Source organism: Gigantopelta aegis, chromosome 1, assembly GCF_016097555.1.
Source record: "Gigantopelta aegis isolate Gae_Host chromosome 1, Gae_host_genome, whole genome shotgun sequence".
Lineage (NCBI taxonomy): Eukaryota > Metazoa > Mollusca > Gastropoda > Neomphalida > Peltospiridae > Gigantopelta > Gigantopelta aegis.
The window spans coordinates 4,044,900-4,065,717 of record NC_054699.1 but is presented as its reverse complement, the minus strand read 5'-3'; the positions used below and the strand labels follow the sequence as shown (position 1 = coordinate 4,065,717).

The 20,818-nt window shown below is 38.6% G+C and overlaps 1 protein-coding gene across 2 annotated transcripts in view; it reads left to right on the top strand.

Moving 5' to 3' along the window:
* LOC121369447 (diacylglycerol kinase delta-like) overlaps window positions 1–20,818 on the top strand; it is a 194,651-nt gene that overhangs the window by 21,952 nt on the left and 151,881 nt on the right. For both annotated transcript variants that reach the window (XM_041494548.1, XM_041494563.1), the window contains exons 2-3: window positions 12,589–12,636; window positions 17,116–17,178. In XM_041494548.1, coding sequence (XP_041350482.1) covers window positions 12,589–12,636; window positions 17,116–17,178 — 111 coding nt within the window. The remainder of the gene's footprint in view (window positions 1–12,588; window positions 12,637–17,115; window positions 17,179–20,818) is intronic.

Genomic DNA, 20,818 nt, shown 5'->3' with positions numbered 1-20,818 from the left:
CTTGTTTGTGAATGGGTTGTGTCTCCAAGCGTTGCATAATATTTTGAGGGTACATTGAGCATTACAGGGGGTATGTGTGTGTCTAGTTATGTAATATTTGAACTGCCCCAAATGTACAGTGTTTAAAGCATGTAGTTACATACCTGAACGAGGAAAACAGGCTTTATAAAGTAAGCCTGTAGTGTTGGAGAAGACCTGCTATATTTTGTTATTACCAGCAAGCAGTCTTTTATGTACCACAGTCTTTGATATACCCGTTGTAGAACACTGGTTGAGACAAGAAAAAACCCCAATAGGATAATGGGTCCACCTATGGGATTCGATCCTACGACCAAAACGTGTCAGGCAAGTGCTCTACCGACTGAGCTAGATACTGCCCCTAATGCTAGGCTCAGACTGTCATCTGTCATGATAAAGTTGACCAACTTGACGGTTGCATTGTAATTTCTTCAACTGCTGACTTACGACGGGTATGCTTAGATTAACAACTAATTGGCTGTAGTTGTTGTATACGTCAAAAATAGAGTAAGGCTAGCAACGGGACAGTTGTAGAAGTCTTGACAGCAGAAAGTTGGTCAACTTTGTGCTGGCAGTTGGTAGTCTGAGCCAAGCATTAGGCATCACTTTGATGTACATACATGTAGTTAATTAATCATCGGCTATTGGATGTCAAACATTTGGTAATTCTGACACATAGTCATCAGAGAAAACCCACTACATTTTTCCGTATGTAGCAAGGGATCTTTTATGTGCATTTTCCCACAGACAGGAAAGCACATACCACATCCTTTGACCAGTTGTGATTCACTGGTTGGAATGGGGGTGAAACCCAATCAGTTGAATGGATCCACCGAGGTGGTTCGATCTTGCGACATAGGCACCTCATGTGAGCATTCCACCGACCGAGCTAACTCCCACCCCTGATGTACATAGTGACTATTGTCCGAACCAAATTGTTAACAAATACAAAAAATTACTCTCCTACCTTTAATTGCCTTTAGATTTCCTCCAAAGTTTGTCCAAACACAAATCTAAAAAAACCCACTACAAATATACATATTCCACACACGAGACTGCAACGATGTCGCCGATATTGTCTTTGCTGAGATTGCGTAGGGAAAAATACATGCAGTTTTCTACCGTCTGCCATGTTGCTTGTTTATGGAATACTCTTCAAGAGGGGTGAAAGCCTCCAAAGTATGTGACACAATTAATATGAAATCGATGATCTCTAGTGGTATCATTAAAATAATAATAATAAAAATAAATAATAATATGACGTCATCACGTTTGCTTTTATATCATAACATGTTATGACGTTGTTAGATTAAGTCCTATCCTTTCACCCCTCTTGAAGAATATTCCATAAAAAGTCAAAATGGCAGCTAATACAAAATTACATGCTTTTTTCCCTATGCGCTCTCAGCGAAGTCGATATAGGTGACATGGTTATCATCTGGTATGTGGAATCTGTGTCATTGTAATGGGTTTTTTAAGATTTGTGTCTGTACAAACTTTGGAGGAAATCTAACGGCAATTAAAGGTAGGAGAGTAATTTTTCTTAGTTGTTAACAATTTGGTTTGGACAATAAATGTCCTTAAGGGCCCCTGGCCTCCAGAGACCGAACCCGGGGTGGACATGCTCGAAACCTTAGTGGTACATGAGCATGGTAAAAACATTACCAGTACCAGTTAAGGGCTCTTAAGAAAATATTGTTCATTTGTACTATACCTGTGGGCAGGATGTAGCACAGTGGTAAAGTGCTTACATGATGCACGGTCAATCTAGAATCAATCGTCATCGCTTGGTCCATTGAGCTATTTTTCGTTCCAGCCAGTGCACCATGACTGGTATATCAAAGGCTGTGATATGTGCTATCCTGTCTGTGGGTTGGTGCATATAAACAATCCCTGGCTACTAATGGAAAAATGTAGCAGGTTCCCTCTCTAAGACTATGTCAGAACGATCAAATGTTTGACATCCAGTAGCCGATGATTAATAAATCAATGTGCTCTAGTGGTGTCGTTAAACAAAACAAACTTTGTACATGCCACTGTAGCTGCTGATCAACCAATTTTATTTGCTTGGATACTTGTGTCAAGCAGACCCATACGGAAACGAAAATTCTGTGTCACCATTTTTCTCATTATTATGTTTTTTGGGTGTTCATAAAACGTTTTTTTGCTAATATAGCTACTGATTAAAAATAATGTGCTCAGAGAGTTGATAATACAGCTAATGATTCAGCAATTTAATGGGGGGTGTTGTCAACGAAATATTAACTAGTCGGAGACTAACATAGGATCAAGGACATGAGGTTTTTTTTACTAATGTAGCTACTTACACATGTATCAGATCTTTAGTGCAAGAAGTTGTGGTGTTGTTGACAGCAAGTGTTGAGCATGGCCTCTACTAGTAAAATGGCAGGATGTAGCCCAGTGGTAAAGCCCTCACCTGATGCACTGTCGGTCTAGGATGGATTCGGTGGGCCCATTGGGCTATTTCTCATTCCAACCAGTGCACCACGACTGGTATATCAAAGGCCGTGGTATATGCTATCCTGTCTGTGAAATGGTGCATATAAAAAATATCTCTTGCTACTAATGGAAAAATGTAGCAGGTTTTTGACATCCAGTAGATGATGAGTAATCAATCAATGTGCTCTAGTGGTGTTGCTAAAAACAAACTCCTTTTTTTTGTTAAGTAGTACCATACTGAAAGTTAAATATATTGTGAAATCACTTTTATTTGTGATGGTCTGATTTTCATGTAATTTGTGAACTAGTGCAGACAATGAATTTAAGAACAACCAAAATATAATACAGTTGAATCCTGTTGGCTCAAACCCCGTCGGTGCTCGATAAAGAATTCGACACATTGGGTAGTTCGACCAAACCATTCGATCAACATCAGATATTTCCATAACATTAGTTAGAATGTCATCAATGTGTTATATTGCAGTTAATGTAAGGGTTTACCGAACGAAAAACTTGGGAGTTTGTTTTTGGTTCAAGCATTGCGATTTGTTCGACCCTTCCGAGGTCGAGATTCTACTGTATTTTCATTTCGTTTCAACTTATTTTCTTATCTTATATCCGATTACGGTTCGAACACTCTGTCCTAGATACACATTTCAGCTATCTGGGCTGTCTGTCCAGGACAGTGGGTTAGTTACACCTACCCATTGAGTCATTAAAACTCACTCTTGGTGGGAGCCGGTACCGGGCAGCGAACCCTGTACCTACCAGTCTTATGTCCGATCGTTTAACCACGACACCACCGAGGCCGGTTATATAATACATTGAGACCTCACTGTTTTAAGGGGAGCTAACACTCTTCAACACCTTTACTCCCCTACCCTGTGGTATCAGTACGATAATATCTTAAATGACTAAGTCGGGGAAGCCATTAATCACTCCCCTCATTTTGGGGGAGGGGAAATGTAGCCCAGTGGTAAAACGTTCACTTGATACACGATCGGTCTGGGATCAATCTTTGTCAGTGGACCCATTGGGTTATTTCTCATTCCAGCCAGTGCTTCACAGCTGGTGTAACAAAGGCCATGGTATATACTATCCTGTCTGTGGGATGGTGCATATAAAAGATCCCTTGCTGCTAATTGAAAAGAGTAGCCCATGAAGTGGTGACAGCGGGTTTCCTCCCTCAATATCTGTGTGGTCCTTAGCCATATGTCTGACACCATATAACCGTAAATAAAATGTGTTGAGTGCATCGTTAAATAAAATATTTCATTCCTTCCTTCCCCTAATTTTTTTTTCACAGTGAGGTTTGTACATTTAAACATACAATAAAAATTTGGCAAAAAATATATATGTCTATATTTTGTTTGTTTGTAAATTACATATACCATAGTAACATAAAAAACCTAAATCTCAGGTATTGGCACTCTTCTGATGTCATGCGGACGGGACGTAGCCCAGTGGTAATGCATCCACCTGATGCGCGATCTATCTGGGATCAATCCCCGTCGGTGGGCCTATAGGGATATATATCTTGTTCCAGCCAGTCCACCATGACTGGTATATCAAAGGCCATGGTATGTGCTATCCTGTCTGTGGGATGGTGCATATAAAAGATCTCTTGCTACTAATGAAAAAACAATATTTAGCAAATGTTTGACATCCAATAAGCGATTAATAAATCAATGTGCTCTAGTGGTGTCAAAACAAACAAACTGATATCATGCTAATTAAGTTGTAGGTTTACGAGTGTGACTGCTCATATATCGTTATTTGTTGGTGTATTTTAAGTAGGGGAATATCCTCATAACTCTCCATTCCAGACCAACAGCATTTCCAGGTCCTGGCGGACCTTGTTTCAATTACTTTTAAGTAATGGAGAGTCATGGGAATACTTTCCAATTACTTAACAATTGTTTGTCATTTTGTTACGAATTTATCCATGTATAAATTGTATAAATTAAATCACGTATCATAGTGAAGCATGTCTTAATCTCCCATAAACTTCGCTTGTCACTCTAGCCCCCACCCCCTACTAAAATCCATGAACCACACCATATTTAGTTAAATCAGCTTTTAACGTCCTTTCCATGACCTGTTTTACGTAACGACATAATTTTTTGAGGTTTATCAAAGAATAACATTCAGTTTTTGTGCTATGTTGTTCAGTCAAAAGAGAAAATATGCTACATTCCTTCCTTCCTTTCTTTTCCCAGGCTGTTAAATCGAGCCCTGAGTAGACATATCAAGCTGTGATGTTGTAAAAAATATATATGTAATAAAAACATCTTTTCGTGTGTGCTTTATTGTGACTGGAATGACTTGTGATATTAAATTGTATTTGATTAACACAGTGACACCTGTGTGTCTCTTCTCAGCCACGCCACCGCTAATAAACATCGCCAGCAGATTGTTGCGCATAAAACGTGGTCACTTTATTAACAATTAATGAGAAAATATGTAACCTTTTGTAAAGCTGTTCTCAAGGGGATTGTCTGCCCGCAGATGCAGATATTTTGCTTGATGAAAATCGCGGCCCGCTGTTTGTGTTAGAAGTTCGTGCTGAATAAAAATGTGATGGTATAGCACCTTGGTGAGTGTTTTTATGTCGGAGACCTGTGGCAGTTGTGATAATAATCAAGGGTATATTATGGGAATTAGTTACGGAAGTGGGATGTTCTCTTCGTGAATATTTAATGAACATTGCATATTGTGCTAAACACTTTACCGTATTTGAGGGACAGGGCTTCAGTAACTGGTTATGAAGTGGGGGTCTTATTTTCTTTGACAGGTGCAGATCCTAGAGGAGGGTGCTGGGGTGTGCACCTCCCCTCTAAACAAAACTACATAATGCATGCTAGTGTATTTTGAAATATTATAGTTGACATTTTGTGTCCCCTACCAGTCCAACCGGAGGAGACTATTTGTTTCATTTCTATTCGTCCATCTGTCTGTATGTCTGTCCGTCTGTTGCACAGTTTTCTGGATGGTTTTTTTTCTAAAAGCCTTGAAATATTGAGCTGAAACTTTGTGCATTGCTTTATCATGTACTGCTACAGATCAAGAGTGACTTCCATGGCAATTTACCTATGTTTGGCAGAGTCATTGGCCTTGAACTTAGGAGATATGGAAATCAGTTTTCCAGACTTTTTTGTTTTTTGCTATAGATATTGAGCTGAAAGTTTGTGTATACACGTAGCTTTATCATGTACTGTTACAGACAAAATTTGACTTTCATGGCAATTTACCAATTTTTGACACAGATAACTCAAATTTAGAAGATAAGAAAATTCTTGGGCCCTGTAGTGGACATGTATTGCTTTAGCAATCCACTCAGAATGCTTGTTGGATGCTACAACCCCTTCCTTAAAATAATACGGTGGGTTTTTCAGGGTGTGAGTTGTTGTGATTTTAATTATTTCATTATATGGTATGGTAGTGGTCATATTGGATTTTAAAAATTGCACTGGTGATGTTTTTGCATACCCTCAGGAAATATGGTTTCTAGTTCTAAAGGATCAAGTAAGTAACTAAGAAAAGATCTGGACTTCCTTTCTAACCTACACCCCAAATGCCCAAATTGCAGATTTTTCTCCAGACTTAAATTCCTTTAAAACGTGTAGGGTATATAATTATATACGTTATGATTGGCACTACATGCATGCTTTTACACGAGTCACTAATTAGCACACGGATTCTGCAGCTAGTTGAGAGATCAAGGTGTACAACGAACACAAACACACGCCACTGATTGCCCTCGGAACAGCAAGGTAAATATTTGGAAAAGGATATTTCCGATAATGTAATAATAACGAACTGTTTGAGTGATGGAAGGCCCAGTGTGGCTCTGTTCGTTTAGTATTCTGGTGGTCTTTGATCAGTCGACTCCTGGCCCATTAGTCCTGGCTGCTGTCCAGGAATCAATCAGAAACATATGTTCTCTGACCATTCCCTGCTTCACTGTTTGATTGGGAACACTAATGTACTGTTAGTTAAAGGGGCAGTCAGGTGTGTGTGTGGGGGGGGGGGGGGGGGGGGGGGCGGGTTCAGGGGTCATGGTTATAGCTCTGGGTGATTAGATAGAGATTATTATACAAGCTTGTGTGTCATACTGATTTTACGAAATGAGTGTCAGGATTTTTGTATTGCTCGAGCGAGAGCGAGGGTAATATATGAATCCTGACACGAGTTTCATAAAATTCAGTACGACTCGCGCGTAAGTGTAATATTTCTTTATTATCCATATTATTATTGTTGTTTTCTTTATGAATAACAAGACCCAACTCAACTAGAAAGAGACGACGAAATGACGTCGTATTTCAAATGCACAGTCTGAGCTAGGACTGGAGAAGCAACGTCATGTTATGATGTCACTTCCCCAAATTACGTCATTACACTTGTTATTACACATGTGCTTCGTATGTTTATTATTAACTCGGTTATGTTGAACCATATGGATAATAAAAAGTTTTACCAAATTATGTTTTAAAAAAAGCATAACCTATAGGTATTTTTCAACAAAATATCAATTATTACACCAATTTAACATTAAAATAAACTTTGCTAATTGTTTTTAAAATTTGACAAGTTTGTTAGAGCTAGCCCTGTGGATTAAAACTCCTCCCTGCTCAAGGAAATATTTGCTTTTATCAATACATTTTCCATGACTTGACCCCTCCCCCCACATAAACTTTGGTCGCCACAGTCTAGACCCTGTGGATTAAAACTCATCCCTGCTCAAGGAAATATTTGCTTTTATCAATACATTTTCCATGACTTGACCCCTCCCCCCACATAAACTTTGGTCGCCACAGTCTAGACCCTGTGGATTAAAACTCCTCCCTGCTCAAGGAAATATTTGCTTTTATCAATACATTTTCCATGACTTGACCCCTCCCCCCACATAAACTTTGGTCGCCACAGTCTAGACCCTGTGGATTAAAACTCATCCCTGCTCAAGGAAATATTTGGTTTTATCAATACATTTTTCATGATTTGACCCCTCCCCCCACATAAACTTTGGTCGCCACAGTCTAGACCCACTGGTAACATTTCTGCTCATGTACTTTAGGGTGTATACTACCAAATCAAATCCCATAGACGACAATAGTAACATATGTGGCTAAAACTCTGCAGTGTATCAATCGACATAAACACCACAGATATAAATGCTACCACCCCTCACCCTTAAAGTGAATCACAAAAAAGTGGGTGTCAAGCTGCTCATTTCTGAGATAACAGGTAGCGTCTATGAATACCCTAGTTCCGCACAAAATTTGAGTACTTTTTTTCACAGGTACCCCATACATGTTCCAAGCACAAGGCTACTTGACACAGTGGTACTAGATGAAATAAGATTGCATACATTTTTAGCCCCGATGAAACTATTTTTTTTTACAACCAACACACTCACATTTATAACCAATCGCAGGACTTGTGGTGTTCACTTCTCTATCAAAAGTTGGGTGCACCTCGAACTTTGACCCAGCCGGAAGTTATTTGGTTTAGTACTACCTTAAGCAAACATTTTGTTTAAAAAAAAAAAATGTATTGGCGACATTTCTAATCGGTTGAAAATTGATTACCGACTATTGTTTAATGTTTTAAAATTGTATAGGGATCTATCAAACTTGTGAAGCAAATCCCAACATCAAATAGAACAAAATGTTCCCAATTAACCATTGTAACATTTTCCCCAGTCTTTAAAAAATGTTTTAATGACACCACAAGAGCACATTAATAAATTAATCATCAACTACTGGATGTCAGTGGTAACTGAGATTGATACTGATAAGAGGAAACCAATGGATCTTTTATATCCACTTTATCGCAGACAGGACAGCACATACCATTGATATATCAGTCATAGAATACTGGTTGGGATGGGAAATAATCCAGGCACAGAATGGATCCACTGATCGGGTTCGATCCTCTGACCCAGTCACCTCAGTCGAGTGCTTTACTGACAGAGCTAGATTCTGCAGTGGGATTACGGGGATCGATCCTAGACTGACCACACATCAGGCGAGCACTTTACCACTGGGATACTTCCGTTCCCATTAACAGAGCACTTCATGACTTAAAAATGTGATCTTATCAACTTCCTGCATGTGGCCTTTGTACAACGTACACATTTATTGCCTTGTGTATTTTTATCATGATTATTATTTTTTATTATTCTGTGTAACACAAAGCACCGTCCTTGAAATAAGTGACGAATAACGAATGAGGTCTTATATCGGTTACTGTCTGGCCACTTTCCTGTAACCGATACTTCATTCGTGATCAAGTCTTTTGTTCACATTGCATGATTTTCAATTCATTTCAACTTATTTAAAATTCATTTTCCCAATATAAAATTCTGGCTATACCAGTGAGAGATACAACCTGTTGCCATGACATACAATGTAGGTTAATCTTATCAAATAGCAGCAAGGAATCTTTTATACGCATTTTGCTTAGTGGACTTATTTTCATGCTTATATCCAATTAAGGTTAAAGCACGCTGTCCTGGGGACACACTTCGGCTATCTGGGCTGTCTGTCCAGGACAGTGGGTTAGTTGGTTAGTGGTTAGTGAGAGAGAGAGAGAAGAGAGTGTAGTGGCCTTACACCTACTCATTGAGCCCTTAAGAACTCGCTCTGGGTTGGAGCCGGTACCGCGCTGTGAACCCTGTACCTACCAGCCTGTAGTCCGATGGCTTAACCACTGCGCCACTGAATTTCACTATTTTCTCAGGCAACGGCACTTACTGTAACAAATAATACCCAAATGAAATGTCAGTTATTGAATTGAATACAAACATATTTATGTTTATTGCTTGTCATTTCACAGTGTGTTCCCCACATAATACATAACAATGCATATACACTGTATATTAATATACATGTAATTAATTAACAGTAATGTTAAAGTGAATGCAAAATTAATTTGTACAAAATAAATGACACATGTGAAATTAAGTATGGTCATATTATTATATAACATTTAGTGAAATATCTTAAAATATCGGTGAAATGAAAGTGTTGTCAGTCACTCAGTAACAATAACACATTTTAGAGTGAAAATTGCACCATTGCACTCTAAAATGTGTTAACGTCACTGTAGAAAGTGTTATCTTCACTGTAAGAAAGCCGCAACTATTTTGCTGCTGGCATTTTAAAAATAAAGGTAAATTGCCAAAAGTTATATAATAAATAGAAAATTTCATCTTTTTTATCAAATATGATTTATATCTCATCTCGTGAAGTTTGCAATCATATCACACTCATGCAAGCACAACTCGTGAGATATGACTGCAAACTTCACAAGATGAGCTATAAATCATATTTGACAAAAAACATGAAATATCCTCTATTTGAGCCTTGATCATAAACATACACAAGTTAGTACAATCGTGTATATGTAAAGGGTTTAGCATTAATGAACGTAATTCAGGTTGCATTTTGGATGGCAGTGCACCACGATTGGTATATCAAAGGCGGTGGTGTCTGCTATCCTGTCTTTGTGGTTAGGCATATAGAAGATCCCTTGCAACAAATGGAAAAATGTAGCAGGTTTCGTCTCTAAGACTAGATTTGTCAGAATTACCAAATGTTTGACATCCAGTAGCCGATGATTAATTAATTAATTAATGTGCCCTAGTGGTTTTGTTAAAACAAATTTTAACTACAGACTGTGTGTCAGATTTACCAAACATTGACATCCAATATATCCAACATAATTCAAGTCCATTTTGGATGGCAGTGCACCACGATTGGTATATCAAAGGCTGTGGTATGTGCTATCCCGTCTTTGTGAAGACCCCTAAGACTATATTTGTCAGGATTCCCAAATGTTTGACATCCACTAGCCGATGATTAATTAATTAATGTGCTCTAGTGGTGGTGTTAAACAAAACAAATTTTAACTAAAGGCTGTGTGTCAGAATGATAAAACACTGACATCCACTAGCCGATGATTCATACATCAATGTCCTCTAGTTGTGTCATTATAGCAAACTTTTAACGTTGTTTTCAATGGCTTAATCAAAATACATGCAACACTGCAGCTTAAAAAAAAACAAAAAACGCTCAACAAAATCATACTAAAGAGCTGAACATTTTAATTATCTGTTTCCTTTGCAAGCAGAAAGCTTAATTACTTGACTTGCACTCTGACAACAGAATCCTTGCCATTCAATTCCTGTTTTAATTTGTTGGTTAGGGACATAGTTTCCATGGAAATTAAACATCAAGAATGTATAATCAATAACCTTTACATGCAGCTGTACTTGTCTGCTTCGATATTAACATTTATTTTGCCTTCACGATTGCAATTTTCTTTAGTATTTAGTAGTCTGCGTTCAAAATCAAAAGAGTTGAATAAAGAAAGGACTGGCGTATTTGTTTAACAGCATTGATGGTAAACAGTTTAAACTAAGGCTGATTAGTGTCTTAATGGTTATTTCAGCATTTAATGTAGAGAGATAAAAAAAGAGAGAGAAAAAAGATAGAGAGAAGGAGAAAAACAGAATAAAAGACAGAAAGAGTGAGAGGAGAGAGAGAGAGAATAAGAGACAAACAGAATGAACATCAGTGTGTGTGTGGGGGGGGGGGGGCATTGAGGGTCATACAGCACCCAGTCACATATCTTCTCCCCACCCCCCCACATTATATATTTTTCTATCCCACATAACATGACTCATAGATAACGTGGTTGCCTCCTACCCCATTGTAGGTGCCCCCCCCCCCCCCCCCCCTCAAATATAAAATCCCGGCTATACCAGTGAAAGATACAACCTGTTGCCGTGACATACAATGTAAGCTAATCCTATCGAATAGCAGCAAGGAATCTTTTATACGCATTTTGCTTAGTGGACTTGTGTTTTTCCCCCGATCCCATTCAGTGCCTCACACTGGCATATATCAAAGATCATGGTATGTACTGTCCAAGATCACTTGGTGCTTTTCAGTACGAGTAGCCTACACGTATGTGGCAGCAGCATATTTCCTGTCTTTACCCAGGGTAAGAAAAACACCGTATCTAAGTTTGACACAAAATGGCTATAGTTTAAAGGGACTGTTCTGTGTTTGCTGCTGTAGTTAAGATTGGGGGAGGGGGGCAGGGGAGGGGGCTGGCTGTCAGGGGTGGAGGTTTGCTGGGGTCGGGGTGGGGATGACATAGCCCAGTGGTAAAATGCTCATACAACCTTGTCTGTGGATGCACATAGTACAAGTACCTCATCCAAGTATCCATTTTGTATGTAGCCGACTACGGTCGACGACAGGCACTCTTTGCACACTTGTTTTGGCTTCGTATACAATAAATATAGCATATCTTACTGTAATTTCACTTGAAATGCATATTTCATAAAAGGTACAATTTTTTTTTATTACAAGATTTTCTTCACATTCATGTGCATTAATAATGTTCAAGCAAAAAATTTTCAATAGCAATTTTGCATTGGAATTTTTCCAGTATTCCTAAAACGAAACGTCATGTACCCAGTTTATGGTTATTGTAAGGAAATGCAGTGACGTCATTGGAATATTGATGTCATTCAAATTCAAAATTAGCTATATTATTACAATGCTTCACCACATTAAATAAAAAATGGTTACTAACTTTGACCCCTGTAAAATTTCTATGACAAGCAGACAACGCTATTTACGGGTTGGTATTTTTAAAAAATTTCATAATTCTGGACAAAATATTAATTTTAATTTTTAAAAGATGAAAGAAATAATTAGTACCTTTTCTCAAATATATCATATAAAAAAATTACTGTTTGATATGTTTTATTTATTGTGTATACGAAGCCAAAACAAGGGTCCGAAAAGTGTCTGTCGTCGACTTTAGTTATTTTTTCAACCTTACCCATAAAGAACCAGCGTTTGCCATGAGCAAACTCAAGGAGAGCTGAAGATTACTTACCTTAAATGATACCTTAAATGATGCCAGGTGAGCAATCACATGGAAGTTTCATTCATTAAAACGTTTATTACAAGGCAATCAATTTGCAACTTTCCTAAAACTTTCAGTGTTTGTGTGGAGGTGAATGGGAGCGATAGTTGGCCTTGGCGAAAACTGAACAACTGTATACATGTGTTTGTTGTATATTTTCAGATCTGTATAAAAGAAGGCTACCTTATGAAACAAACAAGCTCATTTCAGGTATTTCATTTATCATAATACAATGTGTCGTAAAAGTAATGTCATCTTCCTACCTTTATTCATTATCTGGGGCGGGATGTAGCCTAGTGGTAAAGCTCTCGCTCGATGCGTTGTCAATCTGAGATCGATCTCCGTCGCTGGACCCATTGGGCTATTTCTCGTTCAGCCAGTAGACTACGACTCATATATCAAAGGCTGTGGTATGTACTACCCCGTCTGTAGAATGGTGCAAATAAAAGATCTCTTGCTGCTAATTGAAAAGAGTAGCCTATGAAGTGGCGTCCGACACCCTATAACTAACTGTAAATAAAACGTGTTGAGTGCGTCATTAAATAAAACATTTCCTTTCATTATGTCGAGTGGCAGGCTTTAGCTCAGTTGATAGAGTGCTCTCCTGAGGTGCTCAGGTTGAAAGTTCGAATCCTCTAGGTGGACATATTATCAGTGGGAGTTTTTTCCATCCCAAAACCAGTGCTCTGCAGCTGGTATATCAAAGGTCATGGTATGTGCTGTTCTGTATTTAGGAAAGTACATATAAAAGATATTGAACAAAATTTGGGTTTTCTCTGCAGTATGTAAAAAAAAAAGAAATGTTTTATTTAACGACGCACTCAACACATTTTATTTACGGTTATATGGTGTCAGACATATGGTTAAGAACCACACAGATATAGAGAGGAAACCCGCTGTCACCACTTCATGGGCTACTCTTTTCCATTAGCAGCAAGGGATCTTTTATATGCACCAACCCACAGACAGGGTAGTACATACCACAGCCTTTGATATACCAGTCGTGGTGCACTGGCTGGAATGAGAAATAGCCCAGTGGGCCCACCGATGGGGATCGATCCCAGAATGACCACACATCGAGCGAGTGGTTTACCACTGCTACGTCCCGCCCACTGCTGTATGTATGTCAGAATTACCCAATATTTGACATCAGTAGCTGAATATTAATAAACCAATGTGCTGTAGTGGAATAGTTAAATTTGAACTTTTTTCATTTTCAAGTGGGGCAGGCTGTGGTTCAGTGGTAGAGTTCTTGCCTGATGAAGGTCGTGGTATGTGCTATCCTATCTGTGGCATATTGCATATAAAAGATCCCTTGCTACTAATGAAAAAATGTAGCAGGTTTTCTTTCTAAGACTATGTCAGAATTACTAAATGTTTGACATCCAATAGCCGATGATTAGTAAATCAATGTGCTCTAGTGGTGTCATTAAACAAAGCAAACTTCTTCTGTAGCAGCTATCATTTACACATTTACAGCCAGCCAAAAGGTATAGTCTGTATAGTATTTTGTCACACCTCAAGTAGAAAAGTCAAATATACTTAAAAGAATGAGTCATCACTGAGCTAAATGTATAAAAAGGTTCTTTACGATTAGCAAAATCAACATGAGCTGAGATCACTTCTGAAATGTTGCTAGGTGATCAATCACATGATATTTCAGATACATTTTTATTAAAAATACTGCTGCAAAGTGATCCTTATCCAAACATTTTTAAGGCAAGTTTGTAAGTGATAATTAGCCATTCCTTGTGAAGACTGAAAGTCTAAGCTTTAAGAAAAATACATCATTTACTTTAATTAGTTTAATGCAGGTTCATAACCAATGATATTTAAAATGAGAAGAAAAAAATCAGTGTGACAGAAAAATAACCTCCACTGAGGCGATTCGAACCACAGACTCTCAGTGCGAGAGTCCAGCGCTCTACCAACGGAGCTAATAGGGGACTTCCCACTAGCTACTGCCAGTAGAAGTGTCCTGAGTCAGACCCCTGATCTTATTATAGCCGGACTCGGGATAGGCGTGTTCGAAACCATAGAGGTATATGGACACGTAAAATACTTAGTCAAGTCAGTAGGAGCACTTTATACCATCATACACTACTACATACTCCCCACTCAAGTGAAGCTACGTCCTGGAGCTTTGGGCCACGGGCAGTTGAACTGTTACAGGTCCTAACTGGGATACAATTGTATTCTTGTGTTAAGAACACCCCCAGTCCCTACATCAGCTCCAAATGTAACAGAAAAATCAACCTCCACTGAGGGGATTCGAACCACGGACTCTCAGTGCAAGAGTCCAGTACTCATCTGAGCTAATAGCAAAATTCCCACTAGCTACTGCCAGTAGGAGCACTTCATACCAACACGACTACATTAGAATTTAGTTTATTTAAGGTTTATATTTTAAAAAAAAAAATTAATTATTATTTTTTTTTTTTAAATTGAATTTTTTTTTAATATTAAATATTGCAGACATTTTGCCTTAGGCTTTAAACTGGAATGGCTCCCATGGAGTTCAAATCTAATGTCACAAATATTTTTTCTGGGCTTCCTCGAAATCACAGACATTAGGTTGGATACTAAAATTATGAGACGGAATCCCCAAATATGGATATTAAATCATGTTTAAATATTTCTGGCGCAATCCTAAAAAACCATCTCCAATTCATTTTTCTGTATGAGGTATCTGAAATCTTACGTTTACAGTTGAAAGGAAGAAGAACAATTTTTTTTTTTCAAAAATCACGGAGGAGAATGACAACATTCACAGTTATGAGATCACCTGTAGCTATTTTCTTTATGGGGAGGGGCTGAGGGGTGGGGGTGGGCTGTTCAAGAGGTGGTATCACCTAAATGATGGTTAATAACAGTGGGAATTGTAAACTTGATAATTAAGTCACAGCATACAGGTTACCAGGGACCTAATTCACAAAGCTCTCTTAGGCTCTGCTAGACAACAAAGCATCCTCTTTGCAAGTCTTTTAGCATTGCACGGCGAGATCGCAAAGTTGCGAGAGTTTAATGAATTAGGCCCCTGGGCCCCGTTCCACAAGCGATCTTTGCCCTAAGATCACCTTAGTACATAAGGTAGCTATGCACTTAAGGTGATCTTAGGGCTAAGATCGCTTTGTGGAACGGGGCCCAGATCTGTATTTTGTGGTAACCTGAACATGGCTTACCACACACTATGCTTATTTCGATCCCTGGTTTTGCTGAAGGGACGGAAAGAGAACTCTTTTAACGTGCCTATATCCATTAGGTTCAGGCACGCCTATCCAGAATTTAACCTCTGACCTCGCCACTGGCCAATTCCGGGACGGGAAGGTTTTGCTGGGTGAATTTTCTAAAATTGCAATTGCTGCACTCTTGTATATTGAGACTCATCAATAGGTGTGTTCAGTTCAGGTCACTGTATTGCTGTATATTGAGACTCATCAATAGGTGTGTTCAGTTCAGGTCACTGTATTGCTGTATATTGAGACTCATCAATAGGTGTGTTCAGTTCAGGTCACTGTATTGCTGTATATTGAGACTCATCAATAGGTGTGTTCAGTTCAGGTCACTGTATTGCTGTATGTTGAGACTCATCAATAGGTGTGTTCAGTTCAGGTCACTGTATTGCTGTATGTTGAGACTCATCAATAGGTGTGTTCAGTTCAGGTCACTGTATTGCTGTATATTGAGACTCATCAATAGGTGTGTTCAGTTCAGGTCACTGTATTGCTGCACTCTTGTATATTGAGACTCATCAATAGGTGTGTTCAGTTCAGGTCACTGTATTGCTGTATGTTGAGACTCATCAATAGGTGTGTTCAGTTCAGGTCACTGTATTGCTGTATGTTGAGACTCATCAATAGGTGTGTTCAGTTCAGGTCACTGTATTGCTGTATGTTGAGACTCATCAATAGGTGTGTTCAGTTCAGGTCACTGTATTGCTGTATGTTGAGACTCATCAATAGGTGTGTTCAGTTCAGGTCACTGTATTGCTGTATGTTGAGACTCATCAATAGGTGTGTTCAGTTCAGGTCACTGTATTGCTGTATGTTGAGACTCATCAATAGGTGTGTTCAGTTCAGGTCACTGCACTGGCTCCCTGTGAAGGGGCGGGCCGTAGCCCAGTGGTAATGCACACGCTTGATGCCCGGTCAGTCTGGGATCGATCCCCTTCGGTGGGCCCATCATGCTATCTCTTGTGGTGAAGGCTGTTTGTTTGCAGACAACAGACAAACAATATAAACACACACAAATCTAAAAACTGCATATGGTTTATATGTCCCATTGTAAAATGAAATGTTTTTCCATGAAATCAACTAAATGTCTTGTATTTTAAAAACAGAAAACTTGGCCACAATTTAACTGTAGACCCTTCAACAGTTAACTTGTCCTGTCCCAATTACTAATGATGTTGTTAAATTGGTGGGCGTTATTGTTTATTTGATCCTGGAAAACAATGTCATTAACACGTTTGTGCTTGAACCTTAATTGGACATAAGCACGAAAATAAGTTGAAATTAAGTAATGAGTCACAGTAGAGTGGTACTCCCAGTCATTTTACAATTTGTTTGTTTGTTTGTTTGTTTGTTTGTTTATTTTGTTTATTTATTTAATTCTTTATTTATTTGTTTATTTATTAAATCATTTATTTTTATTTATTTATTTAATCATTTATTTATTTTGTTGTTTCAGAGATGGAAGAGAAGATACTTCAAATTGAAAGGAAGAAAACTATACTATGCAAAAAATACTAAGGTAACTACATACTATATGTTTGTTTATCTTTCCCAGTCCTGTTATAGATGAGGCGGGATGTAGCCCAGTGGTAAAGCACTCACTTGATGCACGGTCAGTTTGGGATCGATCCTTGTCTGTGAGGCCATTGGGTTATTTCTCGTTCCATCCAGTGCTCTACGGCTGGTATATCAAAGGCTGTGGTATGTGCTATCCTGTCTGTGGGATGGTACATATAAAAAATCCATTGCTACTGATATAGTGGGTTTCTTCTCCAAGACAGTATATCAAAATTACTAAATGTTTGACATTCAATAGCCAATTATTAATAAATCAATGTGCTCTAGTGGTGTCGTTAAACAAAACAAACAAAATATGTCAGAATTCCATTTATTCATGTATCTACATAATCTTTCATTACTATTCATTCATTCATTCATTCATTCATTCATTCATTGTGCTGGCACATCTTTAAACACATTCATTCATTCATTAATGGTGACAATATGTCTACACCATTCATTCATCTGTCCATTCATCCGTCCGTCCATCCATCCATCCATTCACTTATCCATCCATCCATCCATCCATTTATCATTCCATCCATCCATTTATCATTCCATCCATCCGTCCGTCCATTCATTTATCCATCCATTCATTTATCCATCCATCCATTCATTCATCCATCCATCCATCCATTCATCCATCCATCCATCCATTCATTCATTTATCCATCCATTCATCCATTCATATGTTCATTGTAATTGCATCCTGTTATTGTATTGATTCCAGCTACATTTTCCATTCATTGTATTTATTACAAATGGAAGCCTTAGATCATGGTTCACTATCATTATACAACTTTGTTCATTTCCACTGTCATTCCAACATCTTAGCACAGAAACTCCTCATGTCATGGAAATTAATCTGGCATATAAAAAGGTTAGGCAAAAAAAAAGAAAAAAAAAGTGTAATTACCTCAAAGCATCTATGACGTCAGTGGAGACGCCAACTAGCTTTCACAGCGGCTATCAGTGAGGTTATAATTTCCTTTCTGCACCGTGGGATGTGTCCCAAGATGACCGGTGTAGCAATCAGTGACATTTTGACTCATTGCGCTGCTAGATTCCACCAGCTTTATCATCATGCAGATTTAAAGATGCTGTTCTGATTTTCTCGAATATCAAAGGCCATGGTGTGTGCTATCCTGTCAGTGGGATGGTGCATATAAAAGATTCCTTGCTGCATTAGGAAAAATGTAGCGGGTTTCCTCTGGTGACTACGGGTCGGAATTACCGAATGTTTGACATCCAATTTAGCTGATGATTGATTAATCAGTGTGTTCTAGTGGTGTCGTTAAACAAAACCGCGAGTGTTCACTCCCGCTCCCCCCCGCCTGGAAAGTATTAGGAGAGTGGAAAATGTATCACCTGGCAATAAGAGTTTTATTTTATGTACCTGTACATTAAACTTGACATTTCATGTGATTACCAGGGCTCAAACCTAAAGGGACATACCGTAGTTCTAACTCGTGAAAATTAACACTAAGTTCAGTTAATCTACAAACATTTGGATAAAGTTACAATTGAGTAAAACATGAGTCTGTGACTTTGAAATGGTGAAATACCCTCTAAAAATAGACTCCATAGCTGTTACTTCTCAGACGCACGTGCATTATTAAAAATATGAGAAATGCATTTTGTGATATTAAAAACACCAGGATGACCAAAAACACTTCGAATGTACGGAAATGGATAATCTAAACAATAAAATCTTAGGTAAAGTATGATTTCAGTTATCAGAAATGGCTCTAATAGTAAAAAAATATGCCTTAGTGTTTAAAAACTAGGGTATGTCCCTTTAAGAATTTGTCTCCCACAGCACTTTTTAAAAGAATTGCCATGGGTGAAACAGCCCACCGACAGCAATTTTGCGTCTGTCTATTGCCATTTTTTTTATTTTTTAAGTGACATTTTTAATAAATAAACATGAATGAAAGGTTATTTTGCTGTATGTAGACATATCAAATGTCCAAGTGTTAAATATTGGCAGCTAATGTACGCCAGGTGTATACATTTTGCCATTGTTGAGAAGGTTTACCAATGGCACAAAAGTGCCACCGGTGATGCTCTCTACCTACGGTAATTTACATCTCAATGACGGCAATTGCTGTCGATGCCGTCATTAAGTTCGAGCCCTGGATTGCTTGCCTAGCACAATTTTATGAGAGTGATCTTCAGTTTGTTATTTAACATTTGTTTAAATTTACATTTGTAGCTTCATCAATACCAATACCAATACCAATACCAATACCAAAGGGGTTAATGTGCACATTCAGAGCAAGCTGTTGTAATGCACACTTGTCTTGGGCAGTAAAATTAAAGCTTCATCTCATGGAGAGAAATTTATATAGGCCTACTGCCTGTTTGACAATACACTTCATTGAATCAGTATTTTATCAGATTGATTGTCCCATCACTGGTATATTAAAGGCTGTGACTTGTGCTGACATGTACCTATCATCGACAAAACTCTCTTGCGAAGTCAGAAATTCTGCCCATGATAGGCAAGCTTGAACAGTTCTCAGATGGAAGCATGCCAAAATTTACCCACACTACACCACTCTGACATGTGTATGGGAAAGTACATATAATACCTCCCTTATTAAAGGGAGGTCATTAAACAAAAGAATCTTTAACTGAGGATGGTCACGGTTGGTTGAAACCTTGTTTTTCTCAGACAGGACAGTACATACCATAGTTGATCGAGCGAGATTAATCCTGCGACCAGTTTTTTCATGTCAGGTGAGTGGTCTACCACTGAGCTACGTTGTTGCCCATAAAACACCAATGAAATGATTCTGCGACCAATTTTGCACCTCAAGCGAGTGCTGTACCACAGAGCTACGTCGTCGCCCATAAGAACACCAAAATATTTATCCTGCCACCAATTTTGCATGTCAAACGAGCTCTCTACCACTGAGCTACATCACCCATAAAAACATCAAATGAAATCTGGCTTCAAGGAGAGTGAGAGGGAGGGATTGGGGGGGGGGGTTAAAAAAATTGTTGTTGATCCTGCGACCAATTTTTGCACGTCAATCGAGCACTCTACCATTAAGCCACACCACAGCCCAATAAAAACACCAAATGAAATCCGGCTTTAAGAGGAGCTAGAGAGAGAGAGGTTAAAGAAATGGTAATTACGACTGAGGCCTTGGTTGACGTCACCCAGACACCAGCAAGCCCTTGTACCAGCTGCCACCGAGTTTCTCATTTCCTTTTCACACCATCGGATCTGTCCCAAGGTGCACACCGTGGCATTCACTGACATTTTGACACATTGTCCGCGCCAGATCCAGAGACTGGAGTGCTGTCTGACTTGGAAAAACAAGCAGCTGCTGAATCAGATTTTTACATTACAGTGCAGTGCAAATGTCTCCCCCACCCCTCCACCTCACCCCCATAAACGTCACACCACACACCAAAACAACAAGATTTTAATTGGGATAAGAAGAATGTTTGTTTAATAACTTCCCCTACCACCCTGAGATCTTCTTTAATTAATTAGTAGTTGTTAGATGAAAAACTGGATTTTGATTTACATTTTAGCAAGGTCATGCCAAAATATGAAGAATTCAATTTGACAAGTGGACAGATTT